The sequence below is a fragment of the Berghia stephanieae genome, chromosome 3 (genome assembly GCF_034508935.2).
Source record: "Berghia stephanieae isolate SIO BIC M18660-M18661 chromosome 3, UCSD_Bste_1.3, whole genome shotgun sequence".
NCBI classification, from domain to species: domain Eukaryota; kingdom Metazoa; phylum Mollusca; class Gastropoda; order Nudibranchia; family Aeolidiidae; genus Berghia; species Berghia stephanieae.
This window is the reverse complement of record NC_088362.1, coordinates 81,939,757-81,955,537: the sequence shown is the minus strand read 5'-3', so window position 1 is coordinate 81,955,537 and position 15,781 is coordinate 81,939,757. Positions and strand designations below refer to the sequence as shown.

The 15,781-nt window shown below is 37.4% G+C and overlaps 1 protein-coding gene across 2 annotated transcripts; it reads left to right on the top strand.

The window, feature by feature from the left end:
* Nucleotides 1–11,878, top strand: LOC144968608 (akirin-2-like). Of its 2 annotated transcripts, XR_013644613.1 has the most exons (5): nucleotides 1–451; nucleotides 3,393–3,716; nucleotides 5,272–5,343; nucleotides 7,240–10,273; nucleotides 10,818–11,878. XR_013644613.1 is itself a non-coding variant. In XM_078907112.1 (4 exons), the coding sequence occupies exons 1-4, from the start codon at nucleotides 271–273 to the stop codon at nucleotides 7,248–7,250; spliced, it is 588 nt and encodes a 195-aa protein (XP_078763238.1). In that variant the 5' UTR covers nucleotides 16–270; the 3' UTR covers nucleotides 7,251–11,878. The 2 variants fall into 2 exon arrangements, 1 of the variants encoding a protein (XP_078763238.1); XM_078907112.1 differs by having other exon boundaries at nucleotides 16–451; nucleotides 7,240–11,878.
* The last annotated feature ends 3,903 nt before the right edge of the window (nucleotides 11,879–15,781 follow it).

Sequence of the window (15,781 nt, the reverse complement as noted above, 5' to 3'; positions counted from 1 at the left end):
GGCAACCCTAGTCGATTCGACGATTGATGCCGAAGCCCGAAGCCGACCGTTGAACGTTGAGGGGAGCGTCGACAAAGAGCTCTATTGGAGAGAACAATTTAAATCGTTCAGCCATCCGAATTCATCACTTTGTTTAAGTGATTTGTTTTAAAGACTGCAATATATTTGGATATTTTTGGTATTTGTCTATACACTGGGTACTTTATTTTATTCATTTTATTCATATATCAATTCAAAAGTTTCAAGGGAGGACCGAAGCTGACATAAACCATGGCTTGTGGAGCAACGCTAAAACGAAGCCTTGAATTTGATCCATTGCACAGTCCACAAGCGACACCAATAAAGAGAAGAAGATGTATGCCCATAACAATGGCTCAATCAGCACCTCCAACAAAACTTCATCAAACAAACCCATCTCCCTTTTCAGATGTTTCTTCCAAACTGTCGAGAGGTGAGTCGAGTTCAAAATAAATGGGCAAACACACTGAAAATACTTTCCAATTCTGGCTTCATTCCTTATCTTTTTGATATTCCACGAAATTAACAATGATATAATGTTTTCACTCATAAACTAACATAAACAAGTAAATTGCAATGAGGCCAATTTCGATGGCAGATGACTATGGTGGTAGATAGGTCATCGGAAACTAGTTCTCTACACCATTTTCCATTGTCATGATGATATGTGATCTTTGGCCCAAACTTGGCCGAGGAATGTGGAATGGCAAGAGATTTTTCACCTTCATTTGAAATTCTAGACACTTTTAGTACTGTTAGGTTAGCCAACTAATAATTAAGACGTAATTTTACTGGTTTTCTTTTCATGAAGAAAAAAACCAAACAAAACACTTGAGCTTTTACTTTTATATAGAGCAATATCCACTAAACTAAACGTGCTCAACAAAGCCGTTACAATTACAAGGGGTCCCTGGCCAACAGCAACACCGTAACACTTAGAACGGGACATGAGGCGATATTACAATTTTTTGTTTGGACAAAGAAAATGCTGTTAACGGCCAGGTACTCGTTTTACACCTGAGTACAGTGAGGGAATGCGAGTAAAGAGCCTTCTCCAAGGACTCAACTATGCGCCGAACGCGAGGCTCGAACCCAGGACCTTCCGATCCGAAAGCGAGTGTCATACCACTAGACCACATAGCCGCACAAAACAAGTGTTCTCTTTCACTTTCAAATTATCAGCAGTTTCTTCAGTCACAGTCGCACAGTGAGGCCTTTCAAAAGCTTCTTGGTCTCTCTCTCCCTCTCTCTCTCTCTCTCTCTCTCTCTCTCTCTCTCTCTCTCTCTCTCTCTCTCTCTCTCTCACACACACACATACACATAGCACACTATATTTTTGTATTTGCTTTCATGACTAGAATTCTTCATGAATATCTGGTGGTGTAATGTTAGGCCTAGAGTGAGGTTTGCCTCAAAAACTATTCAGTCCCCATAGATCACGGATCACATTCCCATCTACTTGTAATGCAAAGAATTGTGATGGTGACTGACACTTTGCAGGTCTATAGTTTAAATTTACAATATTTTTTTTGTGTGGAATTATATGAGACTACGTCTTCTTCTTTCAGCTTATCCCGCATTTTGCAGGGTTGCCATAATGAATGGAATGCCACATCTCCATGCATCTTGGTTCAGCTCATCATAATATGAGACTACAATCTGCTTAAATATTTTGGGGGAAAATGATGAAATTGTTTTGAATGTTTGGTATGGTTGGCAAATCTGAAATTATTTTTGACTATAGAATACATATTCTAGTTTTAAAAATTCATTAATTCTTGATATTAATAACACATTGTACGGGGGGAAAAAAGCCTCCACCCTTTTTCATTTATGAATTTCAATTTCATGCATCGCATATGAAAAAGGAAGTGTCAATTGTCAAGGAGTGAGTCCTTGGTAGTTGACGGTTCACCAACTGCCTAGGAGTCAAATTGGAACTCTTCAGCTGCCTGCGATGATTTTAGTCAAGCCTCGATTTGCGCCCATACGAATCTCAAATCCCATCACTTTCTTCCAATCGTTTATTCCTTGTCAATCGTTGTGGAAAGGACCGTTTCAACACTTGTTGGCATTTGTTTTTAATTTTTATAAATCTTTTCATGAATTCCAAGATGAGTAAAAATATAAAAACAAAAATTAGTGTTGTTTTTGGATTCAGCAGGGGAAAAAAGGACGAAGTGGCAAATCCCTGCCAAGTCCTAGATTTTAAAAACGAGTAGGATTTCCTTTGTTTTAAAAGAAAATATACTGCACATCGTCATAATAAGGAACAATTAACGTAAAATCTTTGTGCAACAAGATCAATCTGTGGCAGTTAGTAATAAATAGTTGATGCTTTACCAACTTGCAGTGTCCTTGACAAAAAGAGAAAATATGAGAGAGAGAGAGAGAGAGAGAGGGGGGGGGGGGGCGGAAGAGAAAATTAGTAAATGAAACAGAGATGGAGATAGAGAAGAAAAAATTAGAGGACTAATATTATTAGCTTATCACCATCACTCCATACTCCATGACAGTTAAGTGTTGACGATTTACCAACTGGCATGGTCCGAGGCAAAAAGAGGAGATGAGAGAGATAAAAAAGAGAAAATGAAAGAGGGAAAAGAAAGATAATTTGAGAAATAAAGAAAATGAGTATGAGAGAGAGAAAATGAGAGTAGGTATTGACGTCAATCCTTGGCAGTTAATAGTAGATAGTTGGTGATTTACCAACTGGCACGGTCTGTGGCTAAAAGTAAACGAGGGAATGAGTGAGAGAGAAAGAAAAGAGAAAACGAGAGCATTAATATCAATAACAATGAATGTATGTGTGTGTGTTAGAGAGAGAAAGAAAGGAGAAAATGACAGAGAAACACACAGAGAGGAAAAAATGACATAGAGAAGGGAAAGAGAAAATGACAGTGTGTGTGTGAGAGAAAAAGAGAAATTGAGATAGAGAAAAGGAGAAATTTACAGAGAGTGTGTGAGAGAAAAAGGTAAAATGGCAGAGAGAGAGAGAGAGAGAGAATGTAAAAGAAGAGGAAATGAAAGTATTAATTAATATTAATAACAGCATTCCGTGGCAATACATCACTTCATGACACTAAAGATACTCCGTGGCAGTTAAAAGGACACAGGCATAGTTGATGTACAACATGGTCCTTGGCGATTGACGCTACCTATGAAAAATGAAAAGAAATCCATTTCCGTGCATCTCAACCGGTTTACAGACTTTTGACAAGACTTAAACACATCTTTCTGATCAATTTTTAAAAACAATTTTCAATAAACTGTTGTAACTTGTATACTGATTAAATCTTTTTATGCGGTATGCGCTGTTGACTTATGTGATTCATTTTTGCATTGATGATAACAATTACAATTTTGTATTTCAGAGGAAATAGCAGCTCGAATTGGGTCAGAATTGAAACGTATGCAGCGAAGAAAACAGTTATTTTATCCTACAAGCTCAAGTCCTCCACCTATGACTGGTTGCCCAATGAATACAGTTTCTGTTGATCCTTCACCTTCATGCTCATCACAGTCAATTGAATTTTCCACCTCTCAACTTTCACCTTCGGGAAGTTCATCTCCGCGCCAGAAAGACGTTCCTCTTTTCACATTCAAACAGGTTACAATGATATGTGAACGTATGGTTCAAGAGCGGGAGGAAAAAATCAAGGAGGACTATGATAAAGTTTTAAACAGTAAACTGTCAGGTATGTTAACCCTTTCACATATTCCACACTGGTATACTGGCGGCACCTTTTATAGTAGGTAGCATGATTCCAGCCTGTAGACAGGTATCGATTAGCCATTGGAAAAGTTGGGCGCAAGTTTGGGTTAAAAATAACACAATTTCACATAATCACTAATGCATTATTGTTCACAGTATCTGAACGGTTCTGGTATCATTTTAAAGAGCAGAGATCAAGCTTTCTTTTAATGTGATAGAAATCAATGTTGACACCTGTCAAAAATTATAATTTGATAAAAATTACGTCATTTTAAAACTTTTGTGGCAAAAAAAAAAAAGAAAATGCATCTTGATAATTCATTTATCTATGTCTATGCCAAATTTCATAAATATGTTTAATTTTGTGCACCGTTGACCAACCCTCTTTTCTCTATGCTAAAGTCCCGTTTCAATCAGTAGTCACTTATGATAATGTGGTTATAGTAGCAGTGGTAGCATGGTTGGTGATGAGGAGGAGGTTAGTGGTGGTTGCTATAATTTTGATAACGATGTGGAGGTTGCTATGATAGTGCTAGTAATGATGTGATGGTGGTTATAGTAGTAGTGCATACATGCCGAATCTTACGAATTTTAGACAAATTTCATGGCCAAATACTAAATTTTGTGGAAAATTACGAATTTTCAATTCTTAGTAATACTAATACTTAATATTATTCATAATAATAATGATAAGAACAACTACTACTACTACTACTACTACTACTACTACTACTACTACTACTACTACTAGTACTACTACTACTACTACTACTATAGTGATACTAATAATAATATTGTGGTTGTTCATACACAATTTCAGAAATTACGAATTTCCTTGTCAAATTACTAAAAATTGACATAAAAATAACTAAATTTGAAGTTTTCAATTTGGCATGTCTGGTAGTGGTCGTTATCGTGTCAGGAGAGCGCTTCTACTACTGCAAATAGTGATTTTGCCGTGAAAATCAATATTTGCAGTACTACCGCAAATAAGCACTCCATTTCTTTTAATAAATTTATTTTGGTAATAAGGTGACATTTTAACTGCAGTCGCCCGGGAGGGTCCCACTCTTAGGGGGTGAAATTGTGTAGGTGGCTTCCATCCGAAAGGGTTAAATGCAGGGTGAAGTTTATCTGTTGTTTTCATTTTTCCGATATTTCTCTCATTTACCACAATTTAATTATGGTATGAAATTTCTATTTTGCATTTGGCTGTGTGTAAGGTTGATGGTGATGCTTCTCAATATGTATTGTATTATTTTGGGATAAAAATATAAGAAAATAAGTCACATGATTGTTGTTTGTTTGCCAGTGAAAATGAATATGGATGAAAAATATGAAAATGAATTGTACATTTTGGGATAAGAATGAATGAAAATAGTTACATGATTGATGTTTGTTTGCAAATCTGCACTTCCATGTAGATGGATTTGTTTAGACGTTAGATTTGCGATTACTACTTGGCTTTAAGTAAGCAACATATCGTTTTCATTAGTTCATTGATTTATTGTTTTGTTTTTGATCTTTTTAATCTGCAGAACAATATGAAGCCTTCTTAAAGTTCAATCATGATCAGTTGCAGAAACGTTTTGGAAATGCACCAATGAGTTGTAAGTACCCTATTAATTCATGAAGAAAATTATTTTTTTTATTCATCTCTGTTTTGGATTTCTCAAATTTAACTACTGCAAGAGGGCAATTTAAGACTTCTTCACCGAGCATCAGACCTGACTTTTTACTTACAGTTTTATTATACATTTTTTGAGGCCAAACTGTGTTGCATAATTCATTATTTTTTTTTTCATCATGATTCATGTGTAAATTATGAATTATTTTATCCAGAATTTGTTATATGACCAAAATATCTATAGTTTTACACTACATCCAAGTTATGCAGATGCAGTTTAGTAAAGTTGAAACTTAGTAGATGTTTTAAAATTAATACCCCTGTTACCCACAGCAATCAGCCTCACCGGTGATAGAATAAATGCATGACATTGTCAGAGATCGCAATCCAATTCCTTCATCTGCGTGTCAACAAAATATTGTGATAAATATTCACAAACTGTGGGGCTGACTGCTTTGGGCAGGGCTGAGAATCTTCCGCCTAAAGGCGGATTTCCGCCTAAATGGTAGTTTGCCTCCGCCCATCCCCATCACATTTCCTCCTTTTTCAAATTTGTTTTGGATAAATAAACAGTGATTTTGAGAATTTCTCAGAAATATGCCGTGTCAAACTAAACATTTTCCTCAAACCATCAAAATCACCATTATGTCTTATGTCATATTTTGACACCTGTGTTCAGTCTCATTAAATTTGGTGACGGTCCCGTTTTTATGACGTCGGGCAAGACAGAATAGCACCGGATGTCACAGTTGACACAGACGACCAATGGTGTTCTTGTATTAGCTAGTTGATGGTTGAAGGAGAAGGGGAGAGAAAAATGGGTCTGGATTTTTTTTTCTCTGTTGTCGGTACCTGTTGCCTTTTTAATCTCTCTCTCTCTCTCTCTCTCTTTCTCTCTCTCTCTCTCTCTCTCCCCCCCCCCCCCCCCCCCTTGGCCTTTCTTTTTATTTCTCTTTTATTTTAAAATATAGAATTCATAAGGTCAATACATAAATTATTCTGGTAGAGAAGTCTCCCCCCCCCCCACCACCACCACCACCACACCATCATCCCTAGCACCACTACTACTACAAATAACACCACATCATCCCTACCACCACTACCACTATAACCAGTATAACATCATCCCTACCACCACTACCACTAAAACTACCACCACATCATCATTCCTTCCACAGCTACTACAACCACCACCACACAATCATCCATACGACCACTACTACTACTACTACAACCACCACTACATCATCATCCTTACTACAACCACCAAATGTTGTAATTACACTTTTCAACTTTTGAAATTCCACCGAGTCGTGTTAGAAATTGCTGCGAGACAAATTTTAGATCGCATCTCAGTGACATTTAGTGAAATTCAAATTTATAGGTTATGGTCGCATAGATGGGTCATTTTGTGCAAGATGAAAAATTTCCTCCTTTTTTGTGACTAGTCATTCTCACCCCTGTTTGGGTGACAGGCAGATGGCTATGTCAAAGACTGAGCAAAAATTCAAGAGGGCGATCACAAAACAAAATGAAAAGTAAGTTGTTAGTGGTGCTCAAGGAATTAAATGATTCTATTGGTTGAGCTATTGAATACAAGACGTATTGTCGTTGTGTCCAATATTTGGTCATTATCAGGTTCATGAATGCTACACACAACCCAACTTGCTCTTTCTTATCTCTTCACTCAGTCTAATTTGTCAAAACTGAAACTGTTCATTGATGCTGTGAATAAGACAATGGATATAATTTGTAAATTATGCCCCTGTTGTTGAACTTATGGATTTGTTGAATTCTACGAACGCATGTTGCAATGTAGTAAGCAAATCGTTATAGATGGTCTTAAATTTTGAATTCCTTTATTTATTTCCCATTTCAGATGTTTCTTAATGTGTGAAGGCCAGATTTTTTGTACCTGTTTTTCTGGAATGTGTTGACACGATGGTTGGGTGGACAAATGCAAGTGATGTGCTAGATTTCCTTGAGATTCGACTTAAAGAAAAAAAAGACAAAACAAAATTGAATATTTGTGATGAAGGAATGATTATGTTTGTGATAGATCTGGGAGTTGTGGTTTGGCAATTTCAGATATTTCCAAGAAACTTGTGCTTCTTTAGGATTAGTGCATGACTGGAACAAATGTGTACATAAGCTGTGATGTGGTAATGACGTTATTTTTATTATGATTATTATTATATTTTATTTTTAATGAAAATATCTCTACATTTTTTATGTAGAATTTATTACAACTGTTAACATTATTATGAACAACTTTTGTTTTGCAATATTACATGACAATGGACAGAAATTTGTCTACTCATGTTTATGAATTATTATTTTTTTGCAAGTTTGAATGTGCCACTTCACGAAGTCATTAGTTGTTCATTATCAAATCTAGGCAGTGGGTTGGGTGTGCAGGTAAGCCCTTTGTTATGCTCTTTATAGCCCCTATTATTGTGCTCCCGTGAAATTTTCATCCTTTTCATGGGGTGAGTTGTCATGGTTTCCTTCTGGCCCTGGTTAAGATTGAGAGTTTTGTGTCCTAACACTGGCAAAAGCCGATTTTCAGAAAACAAGCAATGTCCATGAACAGCTTAGTCACATATCAAAATAAGCATTTATATTTGATAAGTTTTACCCATTATTTTTTGTTTATAAACATTTCGGCCAAATGAATGCTACCTGCAAAGTGACACAAAACCTCCCCACTTACAGGTCATTGTTTGTTATGCTCATCTTAATCACATGAGAAAGAGACTGGCTTGAGATGAGGAATTGAGTGAATGGTCCACTGTATTGATTTTTTTAAAACTTTGGACTTAAATTGCCCTTCTCTTGGAGAACTGCCCCCCCCCCCCCCCCCCCCCCCCCCCTCCTCCTCTCAAAAGAAAAAAAATATTTTGCAGTGGTGTCAAGTGCATCTGAAGGGGAGGTGCCTGAAGATTCGTTTTAATTTTGATTTTTCATTTTCCTCTGATGCCATGTCAAAGTACATTGAACAAGTGAACGTCCTGGCTTCGGGCTTGGGGTGGGTGGAATTCACACAGGGAACTGTTTGGATTCCCCCCTCTTCTATAAATTAATTTGTCCTTGCAGTGTGTATGAAACTGTCAGACAAGTCTGAAAGAAACATGCAAGACTGGATGAGGTTTCCTACCTCCCATAGTCGGCAGGGAGGTACTTGCTGGGTCTTCTATCCTCCTAAGTTATGTGGTCTTGTGCTATGACATGTGTTTTCGGATTGGAAGGTCCTGGGTTCGTGCCTTGCTCGGCGCATAGTTGAGTCCCTGGATAAGGCTCTTTACTCGCATTCTCTCACTATCCTCAGGTGTAAAATGAGTACCTGGTCATTAACATTGTCTCTGTCCGAAAAATATGTAATATCGCCTAACAGGCATCATGTTACATGTTGCTGTTGGCTAGGGACCCCTTGTAAAGGACTTTGAGCATGTTTAGTGGATATTTTGCTATATATAAAAAGCTCAAATTTAAATCTGTTTTCCAATTGCTTTCTGTCTTTGTCTTGGAATGAGATTACTTAGTTTTGTCCGGGGCGGAGTCCTTGGCGAGGAGGGAAACAGTCAAATGTATAGTTAGTTTTGGGAGATGATATTTTTTCCATTGTAAATCATCTCTCTGTATTGTAGTTATTTTTAAATTTTTAACATGATTTGTAAACATTTGAGTGTATTCCTTTTAGTGGGATCTTATGCTGGTTTATTGGTGATCTCAAACTAAGTACACTAATAGTGTGCTCTTGGAATCTACATCTGTTCCCTGTTTGAACCATTCCCCCTGGGTGGGGATCCTGACCTCCCATAGTGGGCAGGGAGGTACATGCTGTGTCTTCTATCCCCCCATACCCGCTTTCCAATTGTTTCCTGACGTTGTCTTGGTATAAGATTACTTAAGTTTTGTCCTGACCCTGGCCGGAGTCCTTGGCTGGGAGGGAAATAGTGGAATGTATGGTTATAGTTTTGGCAGATGATTTTTTTTTCCTTGTAAATCATCTCTCTGTTATGCGTTTTGTATTATATTTAGTTTACATATTATGTTATATGATTTGTAAACATTTGAGTGTATTCCTCTTAGTTGGGACCTGTGCTTGTGTCTGGATGACTTTTAGGTGATCTAAGTACTTTGACGGTGTGCTCTTGGAATCTACATCTGTTCCCTATTTGAACCAATTCCCTTTTGTCTTACCGGGTGCTTTAATTGTAATTCTAGAACTTTTTACTCTCCCATTTTCTTCCTTTTTACTGGTGCTGATATGACCTTAATGTGTTGCAAGCGCCGTAAAACCCTTAAAAACAAACAACAAAAACGAACCATTCCCTTTTGTCTTAATTTTTCCTCTTTTAATTGTACATCTAGAATGTTTTTACTATCCAATTTTCTTCCTTTTTACGGGCGCTGATGTGACTTAAATGTGTTGCAAGCACTTACTGTGTCTTCTATCCCCCCTATATCTGTCTTCCAACGTGCTTTCTGTCTTTGTCTTAAAAACAATTAACAATCCATTGTCTTGTCTTTTTACTGGTTCTGAAATGACTTGTGTCGTAAGTGCTGTAAAATCCTTTAAAAAACATTAGATAATGTCTTGTATAAATCCATTTCATAAAATCAGATTAACTGGAGTCACCTGTAATTTTAATTGTAGTAATATGGTGAGTTTTTTTTTTTTAATTACCCGTTTCTACCTTATGCAATTGACTGAACTATGTGTTAAATATAATATTTTAAACAGACAATCTAGTATGATTAAATAATTATTATGAATTTGGTCTTTTAACATTCAGTGACAATACCCCTTTTGTTCATCACTGTATAATGTTGGATGCGTCTTACCATAATTGTGTGGGGTCTTGATTTTTCTTGTTGGTTGCACTGGGTGGGGTTCCTGGCCTCCAATAGTGGGCAGGGAGGTACATACTGTGTCTTCTATCCCCTTATATCTTATCCAACAAGCTTTCTGTCTTTGTCTTGGAATGAGATTACTTGTTTTTTCCGGGCCCTGGTCGGAGTCCTGGCTGGGAGGGAAACAGTCAAATGCATAGTTATTGTTTTGGGAGATGATATTTTTTTCCTTGTAAATCATCTCTCTGTTATGTATTATTATATTGGTTATTTTTAATGTATAATGTAAGCATTTGAGTGTGTTCCTCTTTGTTGGATTTTGTGCTTGTGTCCGGATGAGACATAGGTGATCTCAAACTAAGTACATTGGTTGTATGCTCTTGGAATCTACATCTGATCCCTATTTGTTCCCAGTTCCCCTTTGTCTAACTTTCTCTTGGGTGCTTTAATCGTAATTCTAGAACTTTTTACTATCCCATTTTCTTCCTTTTTACTGGCGCTGATATAACCTAAATGTGTTGCAAGCGCCGTAAAACCCTTAAAAACAAAAACAAAAATTTCTTGTTGGTTGCACTGGGTGGGGTTCCTGGCCTCCAATAGTGGGCAGGGTGGCACTTACTGTGTCTTCTATCCCTGTATATCTGTTTTCCAATTTGCTTTCTGTCTTTGTCTTGGAATGAGATTACTTGATTTTGTCCTGGCTGGGAGGGAAACAGTCATATGCATAGCTATTGTTTTGGGAGATGAAATTTTTTTCCTTGTAAATCATCTCTCTGTTATGTATTATTATATTTGTTATTTAAATTTATAATGTAAGCATTTGAGTGTATTCCTCTTAGTGGGGACCTGTGTTCGTATCTGGATGAGACTTTTTGGTGATCTCAAACTAAGTACATTGTTGGTATGCTCTTGGAATCTACACCAATTCCTTATTTGTACAATTCCCCTTCGTCTTACCCTTTCATGTGTGCTTAAATTGTAATTCTAGACCTTTTCCTATCCCATTTTCTTCCTTTTTACTGGCGCTGATATGACCTAAATGTGTTGCAAGCGCCGTAAAAACCTTAAAAACATAAAACTTGTTGGTTGCAGAGGTCACTTGTTGTCTTCTTTGGTCCTTTTTGCCCCTATAAGTATGCTTGGCATGTTTCATCTTGTATTGTCCTTGGCAAACTTTTAGTTGGTCTCAAGACAAGACATGGATAGATTGCCTTTGGAAAGCCCTGCCTAAGTTCCTTTTTGTCTTTCTCATTTTTCTTTTCACTGGCGCTAAAATGAGTGTAATAACCCCATACATCGTAAAATAGCAATCGTCAAGGCTCGACACACAAATAGTACGCTTCCCTCTGAGACTTGAGACAGACCCAATTCTCTACTCCCTTTCAACCATTCCCCTTTGCCTTACTTTTTCCCGGGTGGTGAAAGTGTCACACGCGCATTTGAATTCCTTATAACAGAATCATGAGTTTTATTTGTGAGGTTATCATGTATATAGATGGCATTTTATGATGTCGTTCACCTCAATGTTGACCTTTCCATTGTGGAGACTGTTACATCATTGTATTTGTTAAGATTTTAAAGACTAATGATTGCCATTCATTTGTTCCAGATTTTGTACAGCATGTTGTATATAATTACCATATTAAATTTCATAGTCAAAATAAGTGATTTATTTTTTCCTTTGTTATTAATTGGTGCCACCAGTTCATTTTTGTGAATGGAAAAGTGGTAGTGATAACTTTCCCCCCCTTTTTTTTTGTAAAAGATTGGAATGGGGTTTTCTTCTTTTTTTTTTCTACAACCCGGATGTGGGTTGAGATCCTTTCCTGGGTGGGTGGTGTCTTTTGATAGAGATAGAGATTGCTGTATCACATTTCTTTACCGCCGTACCCTAACATGATCACGTCATGTCTCATGGCATTGAATTTGGAACTAATGGCGAAGTGAAAAGATAAGCAGAGAAGTGTCTTTTATGTGAAGTGAAAAGATAAGCAGAGAAGTGTCTTTTATGTGAAGCGGCGATGGAGTGTGTGAGTGAGAGTGGCTGTGTGTATATTGCATATGCACACATGCATTGTAGATAGATACACACGATTCATGCATGTCATGGTCTCAAGTGAGTAAAGAGCTACTCGACTATGCATAAAGATATATGTAGAATGAGGCCCCAGAATTTACTAGTTACTATAAATGAAAAACAATTAACGATTTGTTTACAATGAAATAAAAATAATGATGAAATTTAATTAAAAGAGATAAACAGTGATCGTGGCAGTTACAAATAGAGATATGAATATTTTACGTAACTTATGATAATATCTCAGGTTCGTAAGTTTACGTTTCCAGGCAGTTGATGGGCTTGGATGATCTATTCCTCTGATAACAGGATTGGACTCGTAAAATTCCACTTCCAGGCAATTGGTAAGAGGTTATAGTGTAGTACAGCGGGCTTGGGTTTGATCCTTGAAGATTATACAATCAAAGTTAAAAGCTCCGGCGTCTTAATGGTGTAGATATAATATCTACAAAGTCCCAAAAGATAAAAATCTTACAATATATATATAGGAATAGAGTGACTGGCCGTCCGGCATAGATTGTGGAGAGAAAGTGAGTGTCGAATGTTAGACCTATCAGCTTTTATAATAAGTGGCTACGTGACAGAATGTAGAACGAAAAGTATTCACTAATTAGAAATTAATTCGAGGGAAGGCTATAAAAGGAAAGACGATCTAATATTAGAAGGTAAAGTTTATCTAAGCCTACTGAAATATAACTGGAGTGAGATGAATTCAGTTCTCAATAAAGTAAAATTTAATAAGATAATTGTGAACAACCTTTACTGTGACAATGCATAAGTAACTATCAATATCACAGTTAAGTCATCAGTGGTCGAAATCACCGGGCGCAATTAAAATGAAACAAAATTTAATTAATTTTTTAACGTTGGCTGGGTGAAATTAGTTCGAGGAAACCGTGTTCAAGGTGAAAATTAGTGGAAGGAATGGAATGATAACAATAATAAGAAAATAATTCGGGACATTCGAATGAGTTCGAGGAAACCGTGATGGAGTGTATCTTGTAATTGTAAACATTTGAGTGTGCTCCTCTTAGTGGGGACACTGGGTGGGGTTCATGAACTGTCTTCTACTATTTAATTCCAACTTGCTTTCTCTCTTTCAAAAAGAGAAAGTTGGAAAACAAATATAGTCTTTGTGGTATGAGTATGATACTCACTTTCGGATCGTAAGGTTCTGGGGTTCGAGCATCGCCCAGTGCACAGTTGAGTCCTCGGAAAAGACTCTTTACTCGCATGCTCTCATCGTACTCGGGTGTAAAGTGAGTACCTGGCCGTCAACAGCGTTGTCTTTGTCGGAAAAAAGGTGTAATATCGCCTAACAGGCGTTATGTCTCGTTCTACACGTTACATGTTACTGTTGGTCAAGGACCCTTTGTAAAGTGCTTTGAGCACATTAAGTGGATATTGCGCTGAAAAAAAACTCAATTTTTTAAATAAGAGTCTGTGTCTTGGAGTGATATTGCTTGGCTTTGTCCTTTCCCTGGTCGGAATCCTTGGCTGAGAGGGAAAGTCAAATGTACAGAGTTAAAGTTCTGGGAGATGATATTTTTTAAACTTTTAAATCATCTCTGTTATGCACTGTATTGTTTGTTATGTGTACATCTAAATGATTTGTAAACAAACATTTGAGTGTATTACTCTTAGTCTTAGTGGGGACTTGTGCTTGTGTCAGGATGAGACATAGGCCATGTGTCCAACACGGAAAAGATCAATAAACGATACGTCTTTTTGTGCCGGAGGCAAAATCTGATTTGATAGTTTCGTTTGGCTGGCATGGCGGTTTTTTTGCAAATACCCAAATTTTGCAAGCAAAAATAACCAACAAAATTTGCAAAAAAAAAGTTCGATTGATGTTCGTAAAAACTGACAATAAGTATAAGTTCATGAAAGAGTAAAGCGCTGTGAGCCTGAGTAATTGGTAGAGAGAGAGAGAGAGAGAGAGATTAACTAAAAAATGATCATTACAAAATGCTAATAATAAGATTTTTAAAAAAAAAATCACCCTCAACAAAGCTGTCGCAGTAATTGCCTACCTTCAATCTCAAATGTCAGGGGTATTCTATGGATAAAACCTCACATTCGAGTAACAATACCACTGGTGTCCATATTACATTGTCCAGCGTTCAATTCCCATTTGTGTCCACCTCCCACGGTTCCAGGTTCACTCCCCACCGGAGTCCATATCCTGTGGTTCCATAATCACTTCCCGGTGATGTCCAACTCCCATAATCCCAGATTCACTCTCCATAGGTGTCCTTATCCCAAAAATACAAGATTACTTTTCTCAGATGTCCATATCTCACAGTCATGTCTCTACTCTCCGCTGGTTTCAACATCCCATAGTCCCAGGTGTACTCCTCACTTGTGTATATTTCCCATATTCACTCCCAACTAATGTTCACCTTACATAGTTCAGGTTCACTCCCTGCTGCAATCCACCTCACTTTGTTCTGAGTATCTATCTCAAAAAGTGGATGCAGGTTTACTGCACTTGTGTTCACATTCCAAAATCCTGGGTTTACTGTCCAATGGTTGTTATCCCATAGTCCAGGGTGTACCCAGGTTCACTTCCCACTTGTGTCTACATTGCCGTCTTGTCCGCGAATTCATTTCCCACTACACTATCTACAACCCAGGGTCACAAGGTTCCTTCCCTCTAATATTGGCCACCCATTATCCTGGGTTTTATCTCCGTGGATCTCCATCTCAAATGGTCCCTGGTTCAATCCCCATTGGTGCTCACCAGAACCCTGGGTCAATCCGTACTTATTGGTTGATCAGAAGATAAGCAATCCATTACAGTACAGCAGTTCAGCCTACGGTGATTATGGAGCTCTTTTTTGGTAATGGTGTTGCTGTGAAAAACTTGCTGTGCAATTATTTCCTTTGTTAAAGCAGTGTAAAAAAAAAAAAAAAACCCTGCCAAAAAATAAATAGGCCTGCGCAGTTGACGGATGCTACTCCCACACATTTATAAAATCTAGATTTTTTTTTTTAATTGTAAAAAGCTGTAGATTTTGCGGCCGACATGCAAGCGATGCAAAAAACCGTCATGCCAGAAACTTTGGGTGTGTCCACCGAGACAGAAACGACACGAACGGTTCATTAGCCCAATATAGCTGTACATGTAGTAGCAGTAGCAGTGATGGTGGTGGTAGAAGCAGTATATAGTAGTCGTAGTAGTAGTAGTTTGTTTTTGTTTTTAAGGGTTTTACGGCGCTTGCAACACATTCAGGACATATCAGCGCCAGTAAAAAGGAAGAAAATGGGATAGTAAAAAGTTCTAGAATTACAATTAAAGCATCCAAGAATAAGGTAGATAAAGGGGAATTGGTTCAAATAGGGAACAGATGTAGATTCCAAGAGCACACTATCAGTGTACTTAGTTTGAGATCACCTAAAAGTCTCATCCAGACACAAGCACAGGTCCCTACTAAGAGGAATACACTCAAATGTTTACAAATCATATAAAATATATAAACCAAAC